At 48.7% G+C, this 23,532-nt stretch overlaps 10 protein-coding genes across 10 annotated transcripts; 4 read left to right on the top strand and 6 right to left on the bottom strand.

The window, feature by feature from the left end:
* Nucleotides 1-157: 157 nt before the first annotated feature.
* Nucleotides 158-2,138, bottom strand: FTJAE_2256 (4-coumarate ligase; the record flags this gene model as incomplete). The annotated part of the gene is made up of 4 exons (XM_037348431.1): nucleotides 158-1,202; nucleotides 1,256-1,295; nucleotides 1,361-1,627; nucleotides 1,679-2,138. The coding sequence occupies 4 exons, from the start codon at nucleotides 2,136-2,138 to the stop codon at nucleotides 158-160; spliced, it is 1,812 nt and encodes a 603-aa protein (XP_037210508.1).
* A 666-nt stretch (nucleotides 2,139-2,804) lies between these two features.
* On the bottom strand, nucleotides 2,805-4,451 carry FTJAE_2257 (aldehyde dehydrogenase; the record flags this gene model as incomplete). Its single annotated transcript, XM_037348432.1, has 5 exons — nucleotides 2,805-3,100; nucleotides 3,154-3,551; nucleotides 3,602-3,817; nucleotides 3,873-4,105; nucleotides 4,152-4,451. 5 exons carry the CDS (start codon nucleotides 4,449-4,451, stop codon nucleotides 2,805-2,807), a joined length of 1,443 nt encoding a protein of 480 aa, XP_037210509.1.
* A 541-nt stretch (nucleotides 4,452-4,992) lies between these two features.
* On the bottom strand, nucleotides 4,993-7,608 carry FTJAE_2258 (P-type ATPase; the record flags this gene model as incomplete). The annotated part of the gene is made up of 6 exons (XM_037348433.1): nucleotides 4,993-5,259; nucleotides 5,310-5,447; nucleotides 5,496-5,564; nucleotides 5,609-6,114; nucleotides 6,179-6,674; nucleotides 6,730-7,608. 6 exons carry the CDS (start codon nucleotides 7,606-7,608, stop codon nucleotides 4,993-4,995), a joined length of 2,355 nt encoding a protein of 784 aa, XP_037210510.1.
* A 1,233-nt stretch (nucleotides 7,609-8,841) lies between these two features.
* On the top strand, nucleotides 8,842-10,969 carry FTJAE_2259 (3-hydroxymethyl-3-methylglutaryl-coenzyme a lyase; the record flags this gene model as incomplete). Its single annotated transcript, XM_037348434.1, has 6 exons — nucleotides 8,842-8,895; nucleotides 8,949-9,025; nucleotides 9,344-9,552; nucleotides 9,627-9,644; nucleotides 9,697-10,616; nucleotides 10,664-10,969. 6 exons carry the CDS (start codon nucleotides 8,842-8,844, stop codon nucleotides 10,967-10,969), a joined length of 1,584 nt encoding a protein of 527 aa, XP_037210511.1.
* A 499-nt stretch (nucleotides 10,970-11,468) lies between these two features.
* Nucleotides 11,469-12,530, bottom strand: FTJAE_2260 (GPR1; the record flags this gene model as incomplete). Its single annotated transcript, XM_037348436.1, has 5 exons — nucleotides 11,469-11,627; nucleotides 11,685-11,767; nucleotides 11,922-12,148; nucleotides 12,206-12,295; nucleotides 12,352-12,530. 5 exons carry the CDS (start codon nucleotides 12,528-12,530, stop codon nucleotides 11,469-11,471), a joined length of 738 nt encoding a protein of 245 aa, XP_037210512.1.
* A 799-nt stretch (nucleotides 12,531-13,329) lies between these two features.
* On the bottom strand, nucleotides 13,330-14,798 carry FTJAE_2261 (zinc-containing protein; the record flags this gene model as incomplete). Its single annotated transcript, XM_037348437.1, has 7 exons — nucleotides 13,330-13,401; nucleotides 13,460-13,531; nucleotides 13,587-13,637; nucleotides 13,688-13,987; nucleotides 14,043-14,138; nucleotides 14,193-14,527; nucleotides 14,573-14,798. 7 exons carry the CDS (start codon nucleotides 14,796-14,798, stop codon nucleotides 13,330-13,332), a joined length of 1,152 nt encoding a protein of 383 aa, XP_037210513.1.
* Nucleotides 14,799-15,261: 463 nt separating this feature from the next.
* FTJAE_2262 (linalool dehydratase-isomerase precursor) lies at nucleotides 15,262-17,718 on the top strand (the record flags this gene model as incomplete). The annotated part of the gene is made up of 7 exons (XM_037348438.1): nucleotides 15,262-15,276; nucleotides 15,331-15,535; nucleotides 15,587-16,349; nucleotides 16,404-16,476; nucleotides 16,531-16,748; nucleotides 16,814-16,970; nucleotides 17,026-17,718. The coding sequence occupies 7 exons, from the start codon at nucleotides 15,262-15,264 to the stop codon at nucleotides 17,716-17,718; spliced, it is 2,124 nt and encodes a 707-aa protein (XP_037210514.1).
* Nucleotides 17,719-17,850: 132 nt separating this feature from the next.
* FTJAE_2263 (6-hydroxy-d-nicotine oxidase) lies at nucleotides 17,851-19,403 on the bottom strand (the record flags this gene model as incomplete). The annotated part of the gene is made up of 2 exons (XM_037348439.1): nucleotides 17,851-18,612; nucleotides 18,663-19,403. The coding sequence occupies 2 exons, from the start codon at nucleotides 19,401-19,403 to the stop codon at nucleotides 17,851-17,853; spliced, it is 1,503 nt and encodes a 500-aa protein (XP_037210515.1).
* A 1,664-nt stretch (nucleotides 19,404-21,067) lies between these two features.
* On the top strand, nucleotides 21,068-21,988 carry FTJAE_2264 (conidiospore surface protein; the record flags this gene model as incomplete). Its single annotated transcript, XM_037348440.1, has 1 exon — nucleotides 21,068-21,988. One exon carries the CDS (start codon nucleotides 21,068-21,070, stop codon nucleotides 21,986-21,988), a length of 921 nt encoding a protein of 306 aa, XP_037210516.1.
* Nucleotides 21,989-22,400: 412 nt separating this feature from the next.
* Nucleotides 22,401-23,459, top strand: FTJAE_2265 (alpha beta hydrolase; the record flags this gene model as incomplete). The annotated part of the gene is made up of 3 exons (XM_037348441.1): nucleotides 22,401-22,669; nucleotides 22,723-22,928; nucleotides 23,029-23,459. The coding sequence occupies 3 exons, from the start codon at nucleotides 22,401-22,403 to the stop codon at nucleotides 23,457-23,459; spliced, it is 906 nt and encodes a 301-aa protein (XP_037210517.1).
* Between the last annotated feature and the right edge of the window lie 73 nt (nucleotides 23,460-23,532).

Here is a 23,532-nt window from a genome sequence, read left to right on the forward strand (position 1 = left end):
TTTAAGATCAGCAGAATAAGGGCCCTTTATCAATGAGATATGCCTTGATCGCAGACGCAACAAAACAATCCTCGGAGAGGCTGAGCTGGGTGCACAAACCAGGAAGCAATATATTAACAGACCTGGAGCATCTAAATCATCGAGATCGCCTTTAATCTTATGTCGTGCTTGACTTCCTTGCTAGCCGGTCTGCAATATCGCGAATGATATGCTTCTGATACTTTCCACTTCCCGTCTTGGGCAACTCAGCATCCACGCCATCTTGACCAAGCCAGAAGATAAAAGCCGGAACTTTGACTGGGCTCAGATCCTGCAAAACCCAATCCCTAATATCTCCATCTGATGGTCTTTTGTCTAGTGAGCACGCTTGTAAGAAGGCTGCCACAACCTCGCCATGTATCTTATCCTTGACTGCCACCACGCATGCTTCTCTGACTGCGGGATGACGTAGCAGTTGGTTCTCAATCTCGCTGGGCGACAAATTCTCACCGCCGCGGATAATCAGGTCTTTGATACGGCCAGTGATGAAACCGTAACCTTGTTCGTCCAAGTATCCCTCGTCACCAGTATGCATCCACAACACGCCATTCTCATCCCGTCTCATTGCTTCCAATGTCTTGATCTCGTCTTTGTAGTATCCTTTTTGCAAGGCAAACCCACTCGTACAGATCTCCCCGCGTTCCCCGATAGGAACCACGTTTCCATTGGTGTCGACTATCTTGGCTGCGGTATGGGGAAGAACACGACCAAGACTAGTCAGCATCCTGTCATCTGGGTCGTCTAGGGAAGTGATAAAGGTCACAGGACTCGTCTCCGTCATTCCATACGCGATAAGCATACCCTGGACATTCATCTTGGCTCTCAATTCATCCATCAGGCTAGGCGACACAGGCGAGCCAGCAACGAGACCAGTACGCACTGTTGTGATTCTCCGAGGCTGTGATTCCATCTGTGCCAGCTCCGATATGAACATTGTGGGGACACCGAGTAGTGCAGTAGCCTTTTCTGCCTCAACTGCATCGAGAGTTTGCCTTGCGTGGAATTTGTCGGAAGGAAAGACGATAGTGCTACCATGAGTGAAGGATGCGAGAAATCCCATGACCAGGCCGAAACAGTGAAATAGTGGGGGCGGACAGCATACGACGTCTTCTTGGGTGAGTCTCATGGCATGTCCCACGTATCTGCCATCATTGAGCAAGTTGCTAGAAGAGATTGTCAGGAGATTGAGGTGGCTTGACAGGAAAGAGGCTCTTACTTGTGTGTGAGCATAGAGATTTTCGGAAGGCCAGTAGTACCTGAAGGCCTGTCAGAGGCTGCAAAGCGAATCGAAGAGCGACGTATTTGAAAGGCATTTCCTCACCAGAAGTAAATTGCATGTTCAATACATCCGAGGGTTGAACACGCGTCTCAGCTTGCTGAAGTTGCCCGTCTGTTATAGATCCGTTAATTCCGTCATTCAGGAAGTCCTCGTATCTATGACAGTTAAAGAGCTCCCGCGAAGCAGATCTGTCAAACATAATAAGCTGCTCCAGAGAGGCTCCAACTTCTGCTCTCGTGGCAACCTGATACACATGATCATCCGTGTTGATAGATCCAATAGACGATGCAATGAACAGCGCTTTACAGTCTGCAAAACGACGTCAGAGCTCTGCATGTTCGATGAGTTTGGTTGACTGACCGCTACGAGCCACAGCTGAGCATAGCTCATGAGGTGAGTTTGTCGTGTTGAATACCACGAAGGGACACCCAATTCTGGCAGATGCCAGAAACAACTCAATATACTCAAAGCGATTGCCAGCGAATATCCCAACAGCATCGCCGCGCCTCAAGCCTGCGTGAAGGAGGGCTTTTGCGGCAACAGAGCTGCGATACTCGAGCTCCTCATATGTGAGTCTAGTGTTTTGCCATGGTACAGTAAGCGCAGTCCTTTTACCACGTCTCTTAGCTTGCTCTTTGACCAGACTTCCAAGCGTTCTGTTCCAGAGTGGAGGAGTAGTGGGACCTTGAACGATAGAGAGCCTCGGAGCTTGAGTGATGAAAGGTACCGCTTCATGTGGATTAGGCCAGATCGGCTGCGCGGATGTTGAGTAGGATATAGCTGAAGTGAGACGTGGGATAAACGGACGGGAGAGGCTCATGAAGGTAATCACCCCGAGGCAAGAAGAAAAGGGTCTGCGTCTCATGGTTGGGACAATTACAGAGGCCATGCCTAACTATTAGCGTGAAATTCAACCAAGCACTGGTGATCGAAAACAAAGTATTCAAGTACTGCTGCAGGATAACACTGAGACATCGTGTAAATCCGCGTCATGGACGATTTATCAGCGGTTGCCCGGGACAGAGCAACAGCACATGACGAACTTAGGATAGCGAACCCGGGCATCGGACCGAGCGGGGACTCATTAGCCGGGTCCTTCCAGTGCCCCTGACCAGAGGGTTCAAGCTGCTAAGCTGGGCCAGAACCCGTGTAGAATCTTTACCTGAAGCATTTCCTCGATCTACTACCTCCATTCGAAGCCAGACTTGCAACATTACAACGATGCTTTATCATTGTATTTTAGTACAGCCTTTGACTCTGAGTTTGACGAGCTCAGTATACTTCGTGAGAATAGATTAGGGTCATGGTGTTTAAGGAGATCTCAATTGTCCGAGATTGTCCTTGGACCATTTATTACGCATACTCAGAGATTAATTGATGTGATCCTGTTCCACTGCGACAAATAAAGATAATTCGCAAGAATCGACCAGAGAATGAGATCAAATAAGCTCGACATGGGGCAAAATTCTGCATACAAGCCTAATCACTACGACACGACATTCTTGTTCAGGAACAACGTCTGAACGTTACAAAAGCCCTTGAGACCATTGGCACCCCACTCAGTTCCAATACCACTCTCTTTATGACCCCCAAAAGCTGCCATCGGAGTCAAGTCAAAATGTGTGTTGACCCAGACATTGCCAGCCTGAATCTCTCGCGCAATCCGGTGAGCACGACGAATGTCATTGCACCAAATAGAGGCTCCGAGTCCCATAGTCGTATCGTTTGCACGCTCGATTACCTCTTCCTCACTACTCCATGTGAGAAGCGGCACGATCGGTCCTAAAATGAATTGTCAGTCAAAGTTGAGGTTATGTCGAGCGCTTTGATCTTACCGAATGGCTCCTCCACGACGATGCGGGATGTCTCAGGGGGCACATCAATGATAGTAGGGTTAACGAAATACCCCTCAGAGGACTCAATCTTGCCGCCGACAGCAACATTCCAACCCTCCTTCTCAATATCCTCAAAGAAGCCTTTCACGCGTTTGAACTGAGGAGCATTCTGCAGCGGGCCATGTGTGACACCTTCCTTGGACCCATCCCCTAAAGTGTAGCTCTTGACATGTTTGACAAGTGCTTCCTTGAACTGGGGATAAATGCTCTGGTGTACAAAGATTCGCTTCAGGTTAAGGCAAACCTGACCTGAGTTGAGGAATGCGAAGAAGGCCACTTTCTCGGCAACCTTGTCAATATCGACGTCTGGAAATATGATAGCTGGATCATTGCCACCACTGACCGGGTTAGTGATTATAGAGGACATGGAAAGTGAAGGGAGTCTTACAGTTCCAAGGTCACGCGCTTCAAGGTTGAGCTGGCGCTTCGAAGAACAGCCTTGCCCGTCGCTGTTGAGCCCGTGAAGCTGATCTTGTCAACGCCAGGATGACTCGTCATCCAAGGCCCAAGTTTATCATCGCCACTCAGCGATTGAACCACGCCAGGCGGGAAAAACTGCTGCGCGAGCTCAACCAGCTTGAGACCGCCATAGGGAGTAAAAGGACTTTGTTGACACGTCAGTAATCTCAACCGGGGAGTTCTCAAACGGTGGCACTTACGATGGCTTTACGATGATGACGTTTCCAGTCAACAGTGCCGGGGCGATCTTGCCTGTAGCAAGTAAAAGAGGAAAGTTCCAGGGCACGAGAGCTGCGACGACTCCAATAGGCGTGTAACGGCTAATGATGGTGCGTTGCTCAGTGTCTTCAAGAACATCCTCTGGAAGAGGAATCTGAGCCATGCCTCGCATCCATTCGATAGCAGCGTCAGTTTCATACGCAGCTTGAGGAATCTAACGGCATCAGTTTCATAACCATCATGCTCAGCGCTGTGCTTACCGGCTTCCCCTGTTCAGCAGTGAGGAGAGCTTGAAACTCATCACGATGAGAATCAACAGCAACAGCAAAAGCAAGAACAGATTCACGCCGCTCCTCGTAAGGAGTCTTGCTCCATATCTTGAAGGCCTTCTTGGCTGCTGCGACTGCGCGATCGAGATCCTGCTGAGTCGCTACAGGGACTTTGTCCATTTCCTGTAGGTTTGCAGGGTTCAATCCATGTCGAGTTTCTTTGGTGGGGGCGCTTTGCCCATCGATGATTTGGACAAAGTCACCTTTGAAGTTGATGCTAGGCTTGGTCATTTTGGCGATTCTTGGAGTATTCTGGTTGGCTAGAAGCGATGAAGCAATAATTGGTATGGCAATTAACTGTTATTTTGCTGAAGCAACGCCCATTTGATACTGTCACTTATGCAACGACTCTTACACCCGGACCGTGGAGACTTTACAGATATGGACTAGCACCTTTTCAGTCCGACGCTACGGTCCGATAATGTGGAGATGCCGAAGTCCTTAACCGACGGTTAAGACACGCTGAGTAAATGTCAAACTCATGGTTGAAGAGCGTGTTTTGATCGATCTCCACAAGCTCTCTATGTGCACAAGTATCACGAGGAAGTTCAGCTTATTATAAGGTGTTTCTTTGTAATCGAAGTGATGGGCTCACAGCACTATACTATTATTATATAACTATCTATTCCTCCACTTTGAAAACCGTAGCTAGCCTATTCCGTAACCAAAACCCGTTCAGCGTCAAGAAGATTGACGAGAACGACATGCACGCAGCAGCGAGTGGTCTACACAAGCTCGGTCAGCGCTATCTAGTAGAGTTTGGATATTTCACTCACGGTGTTAAGACAATGCCAAACGGAGAGAAAAGGCCAGAAGCCATACTCAACGCAAGAGCATTGTAGCCAAAGACCCATGCCAAATTATATCGGATTTGCTTTATGGTTAGTTCTGCGATTTCGAGCAGCAAAGGTATTGAGTCCAGCCGCGAATTGAGGATGAAAACCGTTGCACCAACTGTTGGCGTTGCGACGTCGTGATAAAGAGCGATACCAACGTCGGCTGCTGCTAAGCTCAAGCTATCGTTCAATCCATCACCAACCTAAGGATATTGTCAGTGTGACTGTTTCTAGGCACGGGGGTTGCATCTACCATTGCAATAGCTTTTCCATCTTTTTGTAGTCTCTTGACGAGATCCAGTTTGTCTTGGGGCGTTGCTTCGGACGCGAGCACCGGTATCTTCAACTGCTGGGAAATGCGATTTGCGGACTGAGGCATGTCGCCAGTCAACTATCAACGTCAGTAATTTACTCCCTCAACTAAATGCTAAGTAGCTACCAAATGTGTTGCATAACCCCTTTCGTAGAGCCGTTGGATAGTCTTCTCTGCATCGTCTCTCACGGCATCCTACAAATGTTAGCAGGCGAAGTGCATGCCTCGGGTTACATTACCGTTACATAGAGTGTTCCAGCATACGTTCTGTCAATAGCGACGTATACTGCTATTAAACCGCTGTCTTGTCCTTCAGATACCCCTGGGAGATCAGACACGCCACAAGACAACAAGTACCGCGTGCTCCCAATATCAACACGTCGCCAGGGTTCTTGACCTAAAGAGACTTCTCCCGAAACGCCCTTACCCGACTCACTTGCAATGTTTCGCGACTCGATAAGCGATTTCGTTTCCGACCACGGCCCATTAAGATGATTCACTCCAGCGGTAAAGATGGCTCTACCGATCGGGTGACTCGTGACACTTCCCTCCTCAGCAGCACAGATATAAGTCCAAAACTCTGTGATTGGTTTCTTCCATGCTTCTGTTGTTTCGAAGTCCGTGATATCTAGCACAGCTCGTGTCAGAGTCCCAGTCTTATCAAACACGATGGACTGCGTGCTGCTGAGTTTCTGGATAGTGTTGTAACCCCTGGTGATCAGAAGACCGTTTTGACTTGCTATGCCTACGAGGGGGGGACCGTTAGTATCCCAGCAAGGGAGTCTGGTGGTCCTATTGTAAGCACTTACCTACTGCTGCAACTACTGCTGAAGGGATGGCCAATCCCAAGGCGCAAGGGCATGCGCATGTAAGTATTGTCATCGCCCTAGCCATCGCAACTCGAATCACCTCATAACTCAGCAATTCAGCAGATATGTAGATATCCTTGAGGGGGACGACTAGTGCCAGTGACATGACAAACCCAACCAAGTATTTCGTTACCATATCAACTGTTCGGTTGTCTTGGTCCTTCGAACCTGCTGCCTCAACAGCGCCATGCACGAGCTGGGAATAAAACGAATTTCCCTGTTCTTTGTCGACAACAGCCACCAGCTCCTTACCCAAGTTTCGTGTTCCTCCCAGGAGAAAGTCCCCCACAGATTTCCGGACCGGCAGTGCTTCTCCTGTGATAAGGGCTTGGTTGATGGAGGATGTGCCCTCTGCTACGTAGCAATCGCATGGGATAATAGAATAAGGCGGGATGATAATCTGATCGCCGGCTGCGGGATAACTCTGAGGGACAACCTGAAGCCGATCAGCAAGTGTAACTACCAAGTCTTGGTAAATGCGGGATTCATACCTTTCCAGTAGGGTGAAGCCTTGTATAATTGCTTTGTGTAAGCGGCTTGTACACTCTCAGGAGATCCTCGGAAGTCGTCCGCCTTGACATAAGTTCGATGTATCTGCCAGCAACCACCACAAGAGCCAAGCCAATGACGGTCGTATAATATGAGTTTGCACCGGTGGTCCCATGTGTAAGGAGATCTATGAATGAGATAGAAGTCCCAAGGGAAATTGAGGACGAGACCAAAGTGTTCATGTTAGGTTGCCAGCGACAAATCGCTTTCCAGCCATCCTTGTGAATCCACGATATATACTGCCATTGTGCAAACAGAGTGAGTACTGCACACAGCAGGTGAGCTATGAAAAGAATAGCCGATGGTATGCGGTCTTGCCCAACCGAGATAAGGAAGGCAATCGTCTGATTAACTGTTGCGCACCCAGCGAGACTGGATAGACTTGATTTGAGCCTAGCAATCTCTTCTTTAGACTTGAGAACACGGATTACCTCCCGGGGCGATCGCGGTCCAAGCTCAGCGCCATATCCGAGATCAGTAACGAGTCTCGTAATTGACTGAGTGTCGAAACTAGCGGTCTTCCCAATCAAAGTGGCCTGTTGCAACGCCAACGAGACTCGTACTTGATCCACATCCGGATGGCTTCTCAATGCTGACTCGACTGCACTTGAGCAAGCCGAGCAGGTAAGTCCCGACAGCGACAAAACAAGAGAAGCATTACGTTTCTCGCATTTGATGTCTTCACCATTCGGGGATTTGCTGGTAGGGTAGGGTAATTCGGGCTCGTCTTCATTATATCGTATAGCATCGTCGACATCAAGAAATTGATAGACTTTGACCAGTTGGCTAATGCAGAAGGCAGCAATATAACAACAAGCCATTGTATGTTATGATCAAGGTAGAATGACTTAACCTATAGCATGCGTGGATTGGTAGAGTCAGTGTCAGGCGATGGTCGTTAGGTATTAGCTATTATGGCACGGGTATTAGTCTAGGACTACGATATGACCCGAGTGCGGACCACGGACCGCAAGCGGGGCAGGCGGGGAAACAACAAGAACTATCAGATATAATAAACTTCTTAACAGCTTAAGAATTAAAGGGTTCTTGCAGGAGTAACGGCCCGGAATGTCTAAACGATTAATAGATAAGGAAGATAATGTATTATAGGGCGCAAAATATTTAGTTATAAATATATCCTATCCTTATTGAAAAGGTCAAGGAGTCATGTCAAGTGCAGGTAACTAAAGGAAGTCTTAAAGACAACTAGTAAGTTATTTATAAAATAGAGAAGTGACTTAGAGTTATAATTATCACTAGCCTAGACTCAGTATTTATCTGCTCTGGCAATCTGATAAATATCTTATATTCTTGCTCGGAGAGAAGGGCTTACCCTGGACCTGAACATCTCGGAAACGCGGATATCATGTCCTGATTTCAGCCATGCGGGGTCGTTGCGACATTAGCGTTGCATACCAAGGATAATAAACTTCCAGTCCATTAAGTTCATTCCCTGTTATATCTTAGCGACCCCATGATTCCGGGGTAGGTCTCCACTGGAAGCTGTCAAAGCAATGCAAACAACGCGGTAGAGTGCCAACATGATGAACCTAATGCGTTAGCGAGTTCCCTTACCCCGCTCTGTAATGGATGATTCCCCAGGCCAAGTTCCGTGTCACGGGCAGCCCGGCAGATAGCGCAAGGAGAGGTACGTAGGTCGGGAGGGCGAATGTATGTTTGGATACGCTTTGTTATCTTCCTCCTCATCCCGCAATTCGGACCGCATCCTGCCTGCTCCAGAGCAATGTCAGCAGCACCATCGTCCAGCGTCGAGCCACAGGCTCATGCCCCTGCGACCAGTAGTGGCATACGCCGTATTCGGCAAGCTTGTACCAGCTGTCGGTATGGACCCCAGCTTCCGATGGATCTCTCGGTCCGTCATGTTACACCACCAAATCATCCAACTCTCACCTTCGCGAACGTCTTTGAAGTCCGATACTGATGTAGAGACAAATCACAGGCAGAGGAAAACGAAATGCTCAGGAGATAAGCCGCGATGCAACAATTGCCGACGTGTCAATCGCGCGTGCCAATATGAGGCATACTCAGCAACGATGGCTTCCGTGACTGTGAACCCGCTCGCAGCGCTGGCTCCTCAGTTTGGTCATGTATGGCTTGGACCAATTGTCGTGGCACGATGTCAGGACTAACTTGATGATAGCCGGACCTCTTGCAGAGATTGAGCACGATTGAAGCCCAATTGGCTAAGCTGAGTGAACCGGAAGGCCAGGAACAAAGGTACGCGTGGCTGCGCAACGCATTATTACCAAGAAACCTGCTCACTGAGGGTAATAAACTGCAGGTTTGACTTTAATCAACCATTTCCGACGCAACAATGCGACATACCTGCTTCTCCGACCCAGCCTCGTTCAACAACATATTTAGATAATGGCTCGGACGGTCAGCGTCGGCTTTCAAACGCCGTATCTGCATCCCCGGATCAAACTGAGGCCCTCACGCCGTGCGTCCTCATAAATATACTACCCAATAAGACATCGACGTCGTTGACCATGAAGCAGGCCCTTTAGCACGATGCCACCTGACGATGTAGTGCAGCATCTCGTCGATACCTATTTCACCCATGTCCACAATCAACCGTACGCCTACTTCCAAGAAGAGCACTACAGGCAGCTATTCAGCTTTATGCTCCTACCAAAGTGCCTCACATTTGCCATCCTCGCGTCTTCAGTGCGATTCTCAGATCACGCGTACTTCTCAGGCCGCACCCACGACGCGATGGAGGGGTATGCGAGACAAGCTTGGTTGTGCGTGTTGAGCGACCATTTAACTGTTGAGAATGAACCCAATTTCCACGTGGCGCAGACTACTAATATTCTAGCCATTATTGACTTTACTGGTGAGTCAAAACGCTACCCCCCAAAAAGTGAATTCTGGCTGATCATGACAAGCTGGTCGAACAAGCTCTGGGTGGTTAAAGATTGGCCTTGCAGTACGCATCTGCCAGGATCTACAACTCATGAACGAACCAAACCCCATGCTCCCTATCGTCGAACAGGAGGAGCGAAGACGCGTCTTTTGGTCCGTCTACCTTCTCGATAAACTCGTATCCTGCGGGCGAGCGCGCCCACCAGCCATCGCCGATGAGGATTGCCATGTCCAACTGCCATGCGAAGAGGAAGTATTCAGAACCGGCACTTGGAAACAAACCCCCACGCTCCATCGACTTTTGAACTGGGACGCTGATCTTGGTGAGATCCGGGGATATTTTACGCTTGCTATTCTCGTCGCTTCAGCTCTCGGACGATGTGCCAGATACGTCCTTCATCAACGTGAGATAGACGACACTTTACCCTGGGACTCGAGATCAGAGTTTGCAGCTATAAACTCCTTCCTCCTGCTGATCGAGCAGCATCTGCAGGTTGAAGAAGTCCCCATCGAAGACATTATATCTCAGAACAAACTCCCCACTGGAACGCCGGACCACCAGGTTGTTGGACACGCCGTATTTGCTCGTATCGTCTTCCACCTCTGCCACTGTCTCATCGGCCACCCGTTCCTCCTGGCTTTGCGTCTGCAAAACTTGAAAGTGAAGGCACCGGCGAGTTTCTTGTCCAGAGCTTATGAAGTGTGCTGCGATCATGCTTCCAAGATCCCGTCTTTGTTGCACCGTGCGCAAGAGGCGGGCTGTCATGTCGATGCTTCGTTCTACGCTTACTCGACGTGCGTTGCTGGTAGTATCCTCTCCATGTTCATCCACGGTAAAGAGAGTATGGGACAAGTTCCATCTCAACAGCTTTTGGAATCTGGACAGCACTCCCTGGAAATCCTGGACAAAATGGGCCATTTCTGGGACCACGCGGCCAAGATGGTAAGTCAAACGCTCAGCAACCATGCAGACATAACTAACTCTTGTAGCACACTCAACTCCTAAACTTTGATACTCATTCCCAAGACTTCGAAAAGATGATCGATCCACATACCGTTTTCGACATATCACCTGATCTGGAAACGGTTCTATGGTCCATGGTGGATTACGGCTCCATGTGTGGCAGCTCAAGAACAAGATCAATCAGTCCCGGCGATGGCCAGTTCTCTGTCAACATGAACTCGCCTTCATTCTTCAACTTTGATGTGAACATGACGCCACGGTCGTTTGAGTTGTCTGGAGTTGAAGGCATAAATGGAGCGCGACACACCATGAGATCTTATGTTATGAGCTGATATAGGGTTTTGTTTTACTAGTATTACAATTGGAACTTTCGAGTATACTACGGCATTATCTCATGTCTGGGGTGCTATTAATTGTGTGTTTAATGGAGACTTGTCCCGCGGTGTTTGGAGGAAGTTGGCCTTGTTGCTGGGACGTTGTGACTTGATGTTTTTGTTTTATGTTCGAGATAGGCAGGTAACTATCTCAGATAATATATAGTAGCCTGGAACTAAAACTGATCCCCATTGACTATTTCTAGTCCCTACATCCCAATGCCGACACCTAAAACAACCAGAAACCTTTCCATCCCCTACACTGCCCCGTTGGTTCTACCTTTGTAACGCATCAATGAACTTGGATCTGTTATATTAACTCCAATATTCTGTTCTTCAGCAAAAGCCTTCATCCTGTCCTCATTTGCCATCGTCTTATTTGCGCCCAGAAAAGGGGACCAAGGAGGGTTGACACCATGTCGTTTGTTGAACTACGACGAGTATTTGGGCTATCTCTTTATTTTCCCAAGCGCATCTCCCTCTCACTCTTCCCTTTGATGACAGAAGATAGATCACCAACCGGAATCTGAATCGGGAAGTCGACAATGGCAAGTAAGATAGCGAGGAGGATATACCATCCGGCAAACGATGTCACAAAGAGTAGTGCGCCAGCACCCTGTCGTGAGTTAGAAGACATAAACTAGATACAGAGATCTTGCATCATAATACATACCACGCATAGCCGTTGAGCCAACAATGTGTTCCCAGTATAGTCTTCCGCCCATGCCCAAAATGCTCCAAGGAGACATAGAAGAGCTGGGACAAGGGTAGCAAAGATCACAACGAAGACGACATTCGTACGCAAGGCGCAGATGAGATATATGATTGACAGTATTGTCATGGCCAGCAAGAAGAAGCCTTCCCCGCGTGTGTCAGTATCACACACATGATCAGGGTCAATAACACTTACCCAAGCTTGCGTTGAAGCCCTTGGTAGCCATTCCCTCAGCAGGTGACTTTGCGTCAGCAGGTGCATATGAAGAATATGCAGCGAAGGATGGATGGAGGATTCCACCGAATGAGAGATAGAAGAAGCCAAAGCTTGTAAAGACACAAGAAGGAAAGCTGTTGCCAAGGATCCACTCCATGATCCCACTGATGACCATGAGGACACCGCCCTCGAAGAAGTAGACAGGGCTTTAAGGCATCAGCATACCATTACCATCTTAACTTACAGGGAAGTGATTAACTTACATGGAAGCTGCGCCAAAGTGGCTAGCACCACGCCAACCCATCAAGTCACAGGACAGAGGCATCAAAGCTAGCAAGAATCCCGCGAGTGCTCTACAACATTGTCATCAGTTTTGCTCATTGGGCTTTCATCGATAGGACGAACTAACAAGGGTGTTGGGTTACCAAACGTCTTCCTCAGATCACCCTTGACAGCGTTGGGAGGTGCAAGATAGAGCTTCTCGAAGAGCTCAGGGCTCATCGAGATACTAGCTGCGGATCGGATAGCATGGAGTGCTTCATGGTGGCCCACTTCTGGATCACTACTGTTACTCGAGGGCTTTGTCATAGTGAAGGAGACGTAGGCTCGTGGCTATGGTACCGATGGTAGAAGTAGTGGATTATGATTGTATGTATACGATAGAAAGGGTTCGAAGTCTTTATGCTGGGGAGTTGTCATTCTCTTAGCTAGCCGGCGACTCTGAACACACGACATTCTCGTATCGGGTTCTATCCGTGAGCCCTGTCCTGCTTCTCTGTCATGTCTCGGTACGGCGTTTCGGTAAATCATGTATCGGATGGGCGAAACGGTCTTGATGCCGGACAAAGAGCTTCATGGAATGGACCACATTAACGTCCGGACCGACGCTGCTTGGTGTGCATCATACGCGGGGTACGCGGGGTAGCATGTACTATTTGCCCGGAACGAGCAGGGATTCCTTGATCAAATATCCGAATCGACGGACCGTGGAGTCAGAAAGCTTGGGGGTGCATTGCAGTGCCCCAGAATTCAACCATTTCCCTGGGTTTGCGATATGGGTAGGTACGCCTCTGTTGCAGAAGTTCTATAGTACACAGTTTTGACTTGAACGAGTGCCCCGGAGTCCAGAGTGGGACTGGCTTTTACTGCGCTACGAGTCTGATTGCTGCTGATAACATGTAACTTGAGGCGACCAACACGTATGGAACTAAAATGATACAAGGGCTCACAGGCTGATGTTCTGATAGAATTCCCTTGTGTTTAACAACATTGTAGGCTATGGAAGGATGTACGAAAAACACAGTAAATAGTACAATGCTGGTTTACCAGTGTTCAGATACAAGCAACGCCTCCACAAATATGCCCAAGTATCTCCATTGCACATAGTTTACCAAATCAACACAGGTTTAATCGTAGACCCGTTCTCCATATCATGAATCGCCTTTTCAAACTCCTCAACCTGTGACATGTTAGCCTTCTAGACGGATGACCATGTGGTCGTTCACGATTTGACTTACTGGATAAAACTTGATAAGACGCTCTATCGGAAATTGGCCCTTCTGCAACCACCGTATCATGCGAGGGATGTACTACCTCAAAGGTTAGCTCCTGAACTACACTACCTCTGGATGGTGAGGTACTTACATCCTCAGGAAGCACACCGCCTTCCATACTACCCATAAGCTGCTTGCCCGTCTGCCAGAGTGTTAGCCAGTGAACTTAATACCGGGCTACGAGGCACTTACAACCATGAAGGGAACAACCGAGATCTCCAACCCAGCTGTCATTGGTGCAACACCGAGAAGAACCATCTTACCCTGGTTGGCGGTGAAATCAAGACCTTGCTGGATTAAGGGCATTACACCAGTTGCGTCAACAGTGATTGTACTACCTGATCCCTCTGTGATCTTGCGAACCTCGTCGCCAAGATTGGTGATTGATGAAGTGTCTATGCCATGGGTTGCTCCGAGTCGCTTTGCCATCTCGATTCTTGCAGGGACCCGATCGATGCCGATGATGGTTTTGCAGCCCCTTAGTTTCGCACCCTGGTCACATGTTAGCTTTAGTCTATGTTCCTAATGGGGTGATAGCTTGATGTACCATAATGGCCGCCAGACCAACGCCGCCCAAGCCCATAATGGCAACCTTGTCATCTGGTTTCGCAGCCGCTAGTTCAGTAATAGTGCCTGAGCCGGTCTATCAAACCCATATTAGCTGTCTTGAACAGGTCTCATCATCACTGGAAATTACCTGTATACCGCAACCCAGAGGTGCAAACAACTTCAAATCTTCCGGATGTGTAATTAAGTCGGTGACATTCACAAGAGACGTTTCTTGGACACGCGTGAGCTTCGCAAAGCTCGACTGTCCAAAGAAAGAACCCCCAACTTTCTGAGTGGCAGGCTTCGAAATATGAAAAGCCTCCTGAGAGCCTGAGAAGTTGAGGGCCGTGAATTCGTGACAGTAGCCAGGAGCGCCGAATTTGCAGTTGTGGCATTGCCTGCAGAACGCAAAAGAGAGGAGAACGGCATCGCCAGGCTTGACCTTGGTGACCTTTGAGCCAACAGCCCGGACATAACCAGCGCCTGATATGGTCAGATAAGTTTAGTATCAGGACATTTATAGCGTACCTTCATGACCCAAAACGCGTGGGTAGGGAGGAACAGGAAATCCTGGCGTTCCATCAGGGTCGGTTCCACAGCCTAGATCAGTATGGCAGACTCCCGAAGCGACCATTTCCACGATAGCCTCAGTTTCATCAGGCTCTCGTAGCTGGAGTTGCTGAAGCTTCCAATTCCTCTTGCCATCTTGAGGGGCAAGAGAAACAATTGCGATGGTGGATTGAATGGAGTCCATTGCGATGAATGGCGATATTACTATGTTGACGGTGAAAATGTGAGTCAATTTGGACACAAAGACAGTATGATACACAAGTCGAGGAAGAAGTTCTTTGTGCCAGGTGATGAGCTCGTGAGGTGCATACAAAGAAAGTCAACTATTATTGCTCATACAATATCGGCTGACCAGAGCCATAGCGGTCCGCCTAACCGAGTCTTCCTGAGTTCACGAAACCCCCACCCGGAGGAACGGTTGTGACTCTTGGGGGTCTGAGCTAACTCAGTTGATTTCCCAGGTTCCCCGCAAAGACAGTAATTGAGTTAATCAACATCCGGGGCCCCGCATCGGAGACCGGACCGCAAATGACCCAAAGAGAAAGGAGTTAAAAGAATAATTATCAACAGCTTCCAACAAGATCAATCAATTCGACACTAATCCAGAAAACGACTCAAACATTCATTTCGCAAAAGGACAACTGAGAATGTCGACTGTCACGGTATTTGTCCCCCTCTTGCTCTGTTACAGACTCATTCATTGACGATTAATTTAGCTCTCCAAGATACTTCCCGCTACTAACGGGAATCATGAAAATGGAATCACAGAACTTCCATCGCATGTTTCCATCAAGCCAAAGGAAGCCAATGGCTTCTCCAAGTCTAATGGTCATACCACCGCAGTTCAAGCTGTGGCCAATGTAGTTGGGCACAAAACTGAAGCTGTTGGTGACTTTGGATGGGGCCACTGGACAGTTCAGGGTACGATCTCTTCCAAATAAAGTGCGTGATATCTTAGTAACATGCTATCAGACGTCCTCATCCCCGCAAATGCTGGTCGGGGACTAGTCAAGAAATATCACCAGCGACGAACCCTCTACCAGTACTTTGCCCTATCCCTTTCCGGCCTCTGGGCCTTTTACAACCTTGAGAACACGTCTTACCGCGCAGCTGCACTGAGCTTCCTATTCCCAGGCGCAGGCTTCACTGCAGTCGCCACTCTTGCGTCAACCGCTGCGTTCCTGGCAACTCTGGTCTTGATCCCCATCACCATCTTCGTCTGGTTCGCCATGGGCGGCATCGCATTCCCAATTGGTCTATGGGTAGGCTCTGCTTTCGTAGCTGGCTACCTCGCTACAGACTCCCTCTTCGAGCCCTCTGCCATCCTGTGGGCTATCTTCTGCTACACTGGTATCTTCTGGCTTATGAGCAACGCTCGCTCTCTCAATGCTGCTGGATACTCCAAGGCGCAGGAGCGTAATAAGTACCTCGTTCAAGCAGTTGAGGAGCAGCTTGCCAATGCTACGCCTGCACCTGCGCCTGGTTCCCGTGAGCTCTCTCTCGATACTCTTCGCCATGTGCAGCATATGCTCGAGCGTGGGCTTAGTCCCCATGACGACTTTAGCTTCCACGATGTCATTGATCAGTTCCAGACCGGCGCTGTTAGATACCAGCTCTATGGTGTTGTTGACGTTCTCAGCTTGTATCAGTGTCATTACGCTCCTGGGTTCCACGGCTACCTTTCCAGGGCTTCTCAGAACTGCATCGAGAAGAGTCTCCAGAAGCGAATCATGAGGTCAGTCTTTCATCACCTCCCCACCTCTGCGACCATTTTCTAATGTTCATCTAGCTACTGGAAGTGGGAGTCAATCTTTGGCAGGTTTACCCTCAGCGACTGGGACCCGATCAAGAAGGACAATATCGTAAGTCGTGACTCGTGAAAACTACGCTGCTGCCACACCACTAACTAGACATAGATGGTTACTGGATACCTCAGCTCCGCCATCGGTCTGTACGAGCAAGCCTCTGGCGATCGCCGCTATCATAAGAAGAACGCGCTCGAGTTTGTCATCGACGATGGCAAGCACTACAAGACCAACTTTGAGGGACTTGCTGATGCTCTTCATGAGAACATGACTGACAATCCCTACTGCCTCTATCCCTGCGAGCCCAACTGGACTTACTCTCTTTGCAAGTATGCTATACCATCACTCGCCCGCCATGTCCCGGCCACTAGATTGATGCTGATAATTTCTTTAGTCTCACCGGTATGGCTGGACTAGTCATCTCTGATCGTATCCTTGGTCGTGATTGTGGAGAGAAGCTCAGGAACCGCTTTGAACGTTCTCTCGAGGAAGAATTCACCGAATGTGATGGTCGCATCCTCCCCATCCGCAGTGAATTCACAGGTCTTACTGTAAGATTCACCATAGCACGGTTTCAAAACCAGCCTTCTAACAAGATATGTCCAGCTTCCCGGTCTCTGCGGAACCCTCACCGACTGCATCAACGCTATGCTCCTGACCGCATACCTGCCCCACCTCGCCCACCGCAACTGGGCCATGATCCGCAAGGAATTCATCAAGTACGACAGCAAGGGCGAACTCGTAGTCAGAGACCTCAAGGGCGCCGACAAGATGGATCCCGGTAACTACCGCGCCGGCGAGGGTCCCCTCCGCGCATTCATTGCCGCAACAGCCGCTGAGTTCGGCGACGAGAAGGTCCGCAAGGAAGCTCTCGAACAGCTCGACAACGTCTACTTCCCCGTCGAAGCCACCAAGACAGGATCTCTTCGCAACAAGGGCCTCTCAGCTACTACCCAGGTGATTGCCCTGATGGCGCGCCTTGTCAAGCAGCGTGACTTGGCCAATGCTACGCTTCACGGACCTTCTAAGGAGGCTTTGAGTGGACCTATCCTTGAGGAAGCGCCTTTCCCAGAGGTTCTGGTTGCTAAGGCGTATAGTGAGGATGGAAAGAAGCTTGATTTGGTTGTGTACAACGGGAAGGAGGCCGGAGTCTTCAAGCTTGGGTTTGAGCGCTTGATTCCTGGTAAGCAGTACTCTGTCAGCACTGGAGGATCTGTCACTGCGAACGGAGCTGGCAAGGCGTATATCGATGCCAAGATCAATGGGCGAACTCAGATCATCCTGCAACCGATCGAATAGTTGTATCAGCAGTTACACTTCCATTGTCTTGGGCTTAAGTGGGTTGGGGGCGAGATGCTTCTTTTCTGGTGCCTAGGCTATATGCACAACCCTTTATTCAATCCCTTATGGTCAAACAAGTAGCGACCGATTTTATAGTCCAATCTTAAATCCTCCGGGCCAGTACTTCTGAAAGGTCCGAGAAGGATCATACTTGCGAGAGATCTGAAGGAGCTTCTGCTTATTCTCCTTTCCATAGCCATCATAGATATCCTGAAACCCAGCTGCATCTCCCATATAAGTGAAAGGATCATACAGTCCAGCCTTCTGGGTAGCATTAGCTATCGCCCAAGTCGTGTCCTCAATCCACTTGAACACAGCCTCATTGTGCTCATCACCATTCCACTCAACAACCTCTGCCCAAGCAATGTACGTGCCCTGCTTCCCAACATCCAAGCCTAGAGCATTGCCCCCGGGGTTGTACTTCTTAGAAGCTTCAGTCCAGAGAGAGCCGACAGGCTGCCAGTCGACACTGATGAGCACACGGTCCTTGACGGGGAGGACCTTGTACAAGTCGGGGAGTGCGTTGAGAAAGCCATCGTTCACTATCTGGATTCCTTCGAGTAGCTCTTCATATGTTTTACCCGTAGTGGTACCGGCGATGAACTGATCGTTGATCTTGGGATTGACGAGCTGGCCAGTCTCATCCGAAAACTGAGCAAGAGTCTTTTTCTCAAACGTGTTCGAAATAGCTGGAAGGTCGAAGAAGGGCCTAAAGCACTCAGGTTCCGGGTCTGAATCACTGTCGTAGAAGAGAATCGCACCGCCAATAGTCGTCTCCTCATCGACCGCAATCACTTGAGGAACGATATGTGCGAGAGGGTCATTATTGAAAGCCGAGAAATTCGCCACAGCCTGCTTATATGTCAGTCATAGTCGAACGATTACTTCGTGTCTCCCCGTACCTTCAAGAACCCGGGTATGTCAGTGACACTGTAAATGCCAGCATAGATCTGATCAGATAGGAAAGTGGCGAGTTTGAACTTGGTGACAATGCCAAAATTGCTAGATCCACCTTTCAGAGCCCAAAAGAGATCTGGGTGAGACTTTGCAGTGACTGATAAAATCTTGCCACTGGACACGACGAGTTCATACTCGAGTACGTTATCTGCTGCCCATCCTCGCTGGTTCCCGTGGAAATTGACGCCTCCTGCTAGAAGCAGACCTGGTACACCGACAGGAGAGAGACGACCACCTACAACTGCAAGCTTGTGTTGGCCAAGATAGCGATAAACCTTTCCCCAATCCAAGCCAGGTCCAACCCAAACCGACTTGTTATCTTTGGCCAATTCGAGGGTTGTCAAATTGGACATGACGAAGAGCGGACCTCCATCAATATTGTTGGCGCCTGCGATGGCCATATGTCCGCCTCCACGTAGACCAAAAGATGTATGACCAGTGCCCATGAGCTTGACTGCCTCAGCAACGTGCTTTGCGCTGGTAGGACGGAAGACGCAAGCTGGTTCTAGGATCTCATTGTTAGACCAGAAGTTCTGCGACTCATACTCGTAGACTGCATCCTTGGGATAAAAGGTGTTATCGGGAAAGGCATGCTTGAGTGCATCGCAGCCAGACTCTATCTTCTCTTCTGCAATCGCAGGGCAGGTTGCTAGCGATAGCAAGCTGAGGACCGTGCTGCTCAGCATGATGAGCAGTATGGGGATGATTGATAATCGGAGGGAATGAATGATGAAGTCTTTTGAGGTTGACCGCTAGGTACGATGGAAATTTTGATGGGCCACGAGCTGGTTGCCGGATTAATTCGCGGACCTGCATGGCCCAATCTTTTAGGTACCGTAGGTGCATCGGTTCATTTACTGGACATGGTAGGTGATGATCGCTCTAACAAGATCCAGAGATATGGAGTTGATGAAGGCTGCTGATTCGATGGCTTACGAGCCTAGTCAGCCTCGGTAAACATTCAGCCCTACCAGCCTACCCTATTGATCTCTGGCAACATTAATTGAACAATAGGGAAGCGGTGTCAGGCCAAGACTAGATAAACTGGAAATTCTATGTCTCAAAATGGATAATCTCTAGAACAATGTCTTAATGCCTTTAATATATATCTAGCCTACCAGAACTTTACATAATCTCAAAAGCACTTCAAAGTTAACTACTATTTAGCGGCTGCATCAACAAGAGACAGCGATACGTCTAATACAGTAAGTAGATTTCTCTATTATTAAGACGGAAACCTCTTCTATGGCTGCAGGTACTGTATCCAGGCGCAGGTTAGAAGTTATATTTATTATGCTCCTGCAATTGTGAATTATACTGAAATCCACAAGGCGATTACCACACAGATCGTCTAAATTCAATCGTCACTCGAGAAGGCTTGCCAGCTATATTCCAGGTGACAGATAGGGCCGTCTGCCTGTCGCGCTCCCTCATGATTCAGGCAATTGCGATGCCTATATCTATGACTTGCTTGGCTATTTGTACCAGTTCTCTCTCCTTGTCACACTCTACGACAATTAATTGAGCTTTCTCGTCTTCATGATCAGTTGGTTGCATCGGATTGGATTCTTCGAAGCCAACGTTCTATACTCCAGTGAGGTTACGCCTGTCATGTTGCTAGTGGCTATGAACTGGCCAATCATTGGCTTGGGAATTTCATTATCACAATGGCCAGACTGCTTGCCATTGTAGATATACGCCATCAGATCAGCTTTAATACTCATCATAATCTTCTTCCTCTTCTATCCAGAGACGATGAATCGCAACAACCTTAGGGCGCTCCGTAATAGCTGATTGTACTAACCTGATATGCGCGCAAGACAACAGTAGAAATATGTACTCAGATCTCCGCGTCTTAATCGACATTGAGTGCTAGCAGGATTCCCTCTTTAATGCTAAAATAAATATTACATATTATCTTTCTTAGTCCTGTCCAAGCTGAACACCGTATGATTTTTGGATTCATGGAAAAAAGATGTCATAGCGGGCTGCGCATCCCCATTTCCATATCCTTGTTCCTTCAGCCGCTCCGGACTCTATTTCAATAGCGTGGACGAAAATCTCTTTAGCGGCCAAACTATCGATTTTCATGCAGGGGCTCACCAATCGCAGCACCGCCATTAAAATGAGACCACCAAGCGAGTCAGCAGCCACACTGGAACAGGTCTAGTCCGCTAGCTGTCACAGACGGCCTCAGCGGAATTAACTGCTAGGTGAAACGGTATTTATCAACGCTCCCCCCAAGACCCAACCTTAGGTACCGTTGAAGTTCTGTCATTGTCTCACCCATTCGCTCATTTACGGGTTTCTAGTCTCTCGTTAAAGATCAATTCAACACGTCAACGTCATGATGAACTCCAAGACACTCATTAGCGTGCTGGCTTGTCTCAGCGTCGGTGTTTCTGCTGGACCTTGCAAGCCAGTTACATCTCATGCTACCCAGGTTACCTCCGCAACGACCGAACTTTCTACGTCGATTGATGTGTCCACCACCATTTCTGCATCCGAAGCCGCTTCTACCACTGAGCTGAGCTCTCAGACAACTGAGGCCTCTACTACTGAAGAGTCTACTACTGAGATCGCAACGACGACTACCGTTGCTGATACCACCACCGAGGAAGCAACAACAACCACCGGTGCAGCGCAATGCCCTACCCCCTCGGCTTGCAACAACCTCGGCTTTGACTGGGCATACTACAGCAACCCTGCCCAAAACACCGACACGACCTACTCCAGCTTCGTGCCCCAATCCTTCAAACAGACCAATCCCCTTTACTTCAGCACGACCCGCCAGATCGGCGGCCTCTTCCAGCCCAGCAGCGGCGCTCAGTCAGCTCCAATCTACGGCTCTACAACCGATCTCGCTCTCGATTACTTCGCCCTTAACCACCACGGTTATCTCTACAGTTGCGATGCTGGTACCTACAAGTTTGACATTCCCTACGCCAACGACGCAGTGTACCTGTGGATTGGCGCAAAGGCTTACGCTGGTTGGAACTCTGGTAATGCCGATGCCAAGGCTCTGTACAATCAGCCTGATCACATTGCTGGCAGCGCACATTTTGAAGTCGACATTCCCGCTGGTGTATATATTCCTATCCGATTCGTGTATGGTCAGGCTCAGTATGGCGGTGGCTTCACCTTCTCCGTCACAGCTCCCAATGGACAAATTCTCGTCAGCAATGACGTTACTGCCAGCCCATACATTGTGCAATACTCTTGCGATGGCGTTACTGCACCCCAATATCCACCTTTTGGCCAGGAGATTTAGAGCTGAGGCCTGGAGGAATGCCTTGAAGCATGGTTCATTCTGTTCGTGGCAACGCTGCCAAAAGTCCAAATTAGCTTTCTGTAAAGATATTAATAATCAAGAACATGCATTAAAAGGATCAAAGAGATTTCTTCATAAGATGAACAGCAATATAATCATGAATACCGATACAAGGGCTGAAAAGTGGGAAACAGGCGGAAGATAGGGCGTAAGCCGGAACACGGGGAGTGAGCGGGACATCGGGGAGTAAGCGAGAGAACGGGGAACTAACACTGAAAGGGCGAAAACTCAGTATGCAGATAGTGCTCAAGGGTTATAAACTTCTACATTTATCCCAGCTTGTTCATGATTAACATTATTTAACAACTATATCCTGCAATTAAGTTCAATTATTTGTCAGTAGCTCATCGCTATGTATCATCTCCATCCCGTCAATGCCGCTTTTGCTGCAAGGATCGCTAGCTCACCTTCTCCGCACGAGACAGGCAACTGCCAACAAGCTTTTGATAACCTCGAAGAGCTTCAGAAACACAAGCCAGCAGAAGACATTCAAACAGAGACTCTAGAGGTTAGTGGCAAATATGGTCCTACCACTGTTGCCCTGGTCAGATCAAAATCTCTAGTCAACAAGTCCCTACCGATAGTGTTTTATCTTCATGGTGGAGGATATATGATGGGGAGGTAAATATTTCCTCGGATTCTAGGTCATGAACTGGGAGCTGACTTTAGTCTAGTGCAAAGTCTTTTGCTGTCTTGTTAGAAGACTTGGCTCGGCGAACCGGTGCAACTATAGTCTTCCCTGAGTACACAAGAGTACCATATCAAACGTTTCCCTATCAATTTCGCCAGTCATACGAGGTCCTTGAACACATAGTGCAACATGCAAGTCAGCACCAACTTTTGGCTGAAACAATTGCTCTCGCTGGAGACAGCGCCGGAGGTATGCTTTTTATTCTCGTCAAATCGATGTATGGCGTTAACCTTGCAAGGACACTTGGCTATTGGCCTTACTTATCTATCGATCCTGCACAAGCTACCAGCCAGAATCGGCCACCTCCTTCTATGGGCCCCCACCACAACGTACGACACAAAACTCCCCTCACACGAGACGTTCAAGAACGCACCCTTTCTTTCACAGGCCTCGATGAAGTGGATGCATGACTCTTTCATCCCTAACGAAGAGGATCGTAAAACGCCTCTGGCTTCTCCATTGGGTTATATCCCGGACGAATTGCTTGCTCAGTTCCCTCCGACTGTACTCTTCCTATCAACTGTAGACCCGCTTGTGGATGAGGGCGTGGCTTTTGGTAACAGACTTCAGAAGGCTGGGGTTGATGCAGCGATTATCAAGGCGGAGGGTCAGCTGCATTCTTTTTGCCTTATCAAAGAGACCCGAAACGGACCGACCGCACGGGCTGTGATGGATCTAGCTGCGGCGAAGTTGAAGACAACTTTTTCATCGGGCCATTAGGATTTGTAAACACTATATAGCTATTTCTTACTATTTATCTTGGCTTTCGATATATATTTTACGGTTACCAGAA

This window comes from Fusarium tjaetaba (genome assembly GCF_013396195.1).
Source record: "Fusarium tjaetaba strain NRRL 66243 chromosome Unknown NRRL66243_c0000041, whole genome shotgun sequence".
NCBI lineage: Eukaryota > Fungi > Ascomycota > Sordariomycetes > Hypocreales > Nectriaceae > Fusarium > Fusarium tjaetaba.